The sequence below is a fragment of the Epargyreus clarus genome, unplaced genomic scaffold, assembly GCF_041222505.1.
Source record: "Epargyreus clarus isolate Ecla_fem2 unplaced genomic scaffold, WU_Ecla_fem_2.2 ptg000017l, whole genome shotgun sequence".
In the NCBI taxonomy this organism is placed as follows: Eukaryota; Metazoa; Arthropoda; class Insecta; order Lepidoptera; family Hesperiidae; genus Epargyreus; species Epargyreus clarus.
In genome coordinates, this window is record NW_027332225.1 from 5,846,750 (window position 1) to 5,850,493 (window position 3,744).

The 3,744-nt window shown below is 31.0% G+C and overlaps 1 protein-coding gene across 1 annotated transcript; it reads right to left on the minus strand.

Moving 5' to 3' along the window:
- Positions 1-79: 79 nt before the first annotated feature.
- Positions 80-3,561, minus strand: Cdk7 (Cyclin-dependent kinase 7). The gene is made up of 7 exons (XM_073082198.1): positions 3,260-3,561; positions 2,545-2,713; positions 1,971-2,105; positions 1,598-1,763; positions 1,093-1,270; positions 702-874; positions 80-469 (listed from the first exon to the last, which is right to left on the minus strand). Exons 1-7 carry the CDS (start codon positions 3,311-3,313, stop codon positions 328-330), a joined length of 1,017 nt encoding a protein of 338 aa, XP_072938299.1. The 5' UTR covers positions 3,314-3,561; the 3' UTR covers positions 80-327.
- Positions 3,562-3,744: the final 183 nt, after the last annotated feature.

Sequence of the window (3,744 nt, forward strand, 5' to 3'; positions counted from 1 at the left end):
CGCTTCTGGCGTTAGCATTGATACAAATTATATTGACGCTTCCTACACTCTTAGGTTTAAAAAAGTGAAAAACAATATATATTATGTACGAAATATATATTTTAAAATCTGATTACGTTAAACTTATTACAATTTAAAATATTTGTCAGCTGGATGTTTAAAGTCCTGCTTTATGCATTTACAATTAGAACACATTTACTAATCCCTTCTTAATGTCACAATTGATAATTTATACAACAAAAATATTTTGCTTTATCAAAATTGCACATGTGTAATTGTACTAATAAATGGCAGTGTCATTGAATGTTGTATTGTCTGGCCAGAGCATCAAAATTGAAGTCTTTTTGCTAAGGAACCTCCATCAATGTTTTCAAGAAGTTTTCTTTTGAGTGATGGCTTCTCGACCTCTATTTTGGATATGCTTGATGGCATGGGCAGCTTAGAACCGACGGTTGGCGCTGGTTTGTTACTGCAAGAGATAATAAAAGCAAAATAAATATAATGACATACATAATAATATATTAAAATGGATGTTGGTATATTTAATATGAAAGTATATAAGATTGTTAAAGTCCACTGCTTGACCTATCGCCCTATAATTTGGTTTATATGGAGGGCATTTTACTTATCTTTATCACTTGTTTAGCTCAATCTAGTCTCCGCGGAATTGTGGGCGTAATCTATATATTTTTTATACATACCTAAAGTAGGACATCTGCAACGCCTGCGTGCAATCGCACCGCCGTGGCGGATACAGAGAGAGCAAGCTATCCAATAGGTGAAGCAGATCGTCGGACGCTGCGCTGAAGATATGCCGCAGCTGCTGCGGCGGGAACTGCTTGAACACGACATAGTCCGAGAGGCTCTTGACTCCCTGCAAACAAAACCAAGGTGTTTTAACATTCCAAAGCAAAAACAAGCATGATAAAAACCAAATGAATAATCCAAAATCATTGGCCCTTGAATTTTGAATGTGTTATATTTTTTACGTTAATGGAAGTTCGAAGAAGAATTGTTTATGAACAGGTTTAATAGCGATTTAGCTATGTAGTGGTTGAGTAAATATTTATCTGTAATAGATATTATACTTACAGGCCAATTTTCCTCTGTGGGTGTACCAAAAACTTGAAAGATACGCGAGAGCTGATCGAGATCAGATTCTCCAGGTAGAAATGGCACCCTGAGTAAGAGTTCTGCCAGTATACACCCTACTGCCCACATATCCACCCCTGTGCCATATTGGCGAGCACCAAATAAAAGTTCTGGAGATCTGAAATTAAAAATTTGGTTAAGATACATTTAAATCTTTTTAGTATTGTGAATTATGTATAGTATTAATTTGTTTCCATTATTTTATATGTATTTAACTTATTTATATGTATTTAACTTCCAAGACTGTTTTTAAGACATTGATTGATTATTACAATAATATGTGTAGACAGCACAGTCCTAATAAAATTTGGAAAAAATAGGTATAATTTTTCTAGGTTAAAATTTTCAACAATTAGAATATTTAATAAAATGAATAGAAACCATTCTTGCATGTTTTATCTTACATTATAAAATCTTTATTTAGAAATAACTCTCCATGACTTACCTATACCATCTTGTAACTACTTGATGAGTGTTGATTCTGGTTGGTGATCCAAATGCTTTGGCAAGACCAAAATCACCAATCTTGAGGATTCCTTCCCTATTGATAAGCAGGTTATTGGGCTTCAAATCCCTATGAAGGATCCAATTTTGATGCAAATATTCTAAGCCTGGAATAAATCATAATGGTATAGTCAAAATAAAACATAAAATGAATATTATAATGAAAAATAAGTAGTGGATAGTTGGATAAGTTGATGGATTACTTTGGATTGGATATCTGTTTTTCTGATTTAAAAAAATCATTATATTGTTGTTAAGTGTCACTATCAGAAATCTTAACTAACAATAAGTAAAATAACAATCAGAAATCTTACCTTTTAAAGTCATAATCATATAAGCCTTAACATTGGCTGGAGTAAGTACTATAGTATTGTCCTTAACTATTATTTCTAAGTCCGTATCCATAAAGTCAAACACTAAAGAAACATTTGATTTTTGTCCAAACACATCTAAAATACAGAAATAACACAAAAAAATTAAATACCACAAGATCATCAAAAAAAAAAGGCATCAAAAGAAGGTGTACCTAATACATAAACACAAATTTTACTTTGGGTTCAAAGAATATTGCTAAATTAATCATTTATATTGTTTGTTTATACCCAATTTGTGGTATTAATTTAATGGTATTAATGTGGTAATTGGTGGCTTTTTTCAGAAAAAAGGCATCAAAAGAAGGTGTACCTAATACATAACACAAATTTTACTTTGGGTTCAAAAAATATTGCTAAATTAATAATTTATATTGTTTGTTTATACCCAATTTGTGGTATTAATGTTTAGATATTTATGTCAATGTCTTAATCACTTTTATATTAATGTATCATTGTATATATTATATTTTATATCCATAATTTATTTGATAATAAATAAACAACTGTAAAGCACCCAATAATCCAATCAGGTTAATGTGTTGTAGTTCTTGCAAAAGTTTAATCTCCCGAAGAGCAGTTCTGTTGATACCATCCTGAGCCTCCAGACGAGATCCAATTTTAATTTTTTTCACAGCCACAATCTTGTCAGTTTTTACATCTCTAGCCTTGTATACTGTTGCAAACTGAAACAATAAAATTGTTTTATACATAGTTGCAAAATCTGGTGCAGAACTATGTCTGGCAGTGCAGGTCTGCCAGACATAGTTTCCTTGTCGAAAAGATTTAGGCCACAGTACTCAGTACAGATTCTTAGATTTTGCATCCTTAACACCAATCACTGAGAAGATGCATATATCATAAAAATAAAATTTGCTCTAAACACATGATAACATAGTTTTTTCCAAGCTTTTTAAACCTCAGAGTTATCACTTACTATTAGAGGTTACTGTTGCAGTTTACTTTAAGAATTGTCATTGTATAACCTACTATGATGGGTCATTTTAAGAAAGAACTTGTAACTTTAAAATAATATTAGTACTTCATCTTCAGTAGTACAGAAGTTAAATCATTTATAAAGACGCATTGTACTATGAAAATGTTTTAATATGCACAACGAATAATGCACGTTTATAAACCTCTCAATATTACAATAGGTTACTATTATGACTTTCAAATTTATAATGAAAGAAAGAAGTGTAACAATACTTTTAGACAAAGATAAATCGTACCTGCCCTTCACCTAAGAAATCTATTTTTTCATAACGTAATATCGGTTCCTCCATCGTGTACAATTCTTACAAAACTTGTGGCTTTAAATTTATTTGTCACTTAATTTCTTTACTAGCCATTCCATATCAATTTTATCCCGCATTATCATTGATGCATTATATGCGAAGTCAATCAACAGTTCCAAGACTTGATAAATTACAAAAAATCACGAACTAAAGGAACCCAATCAACCAACTGCATGAAATTCAAATCAAAATTTGACAAAATGAACAAAATTTCAATTTCGACTTGACGTTCTAACTTTTTTTTGTACACAGACAGACAAAGATAAATAAACTGTGAATTCTAACATATACAAAAATGATTGATAATATTGATATAAATAAAACTGGAACGATGTTGACCATAGAATAACAATAATGGAATCCTTATGTAATCTGTAATGTCAAAGCATCTGTCATTGATATCATCCGACATGATCCGA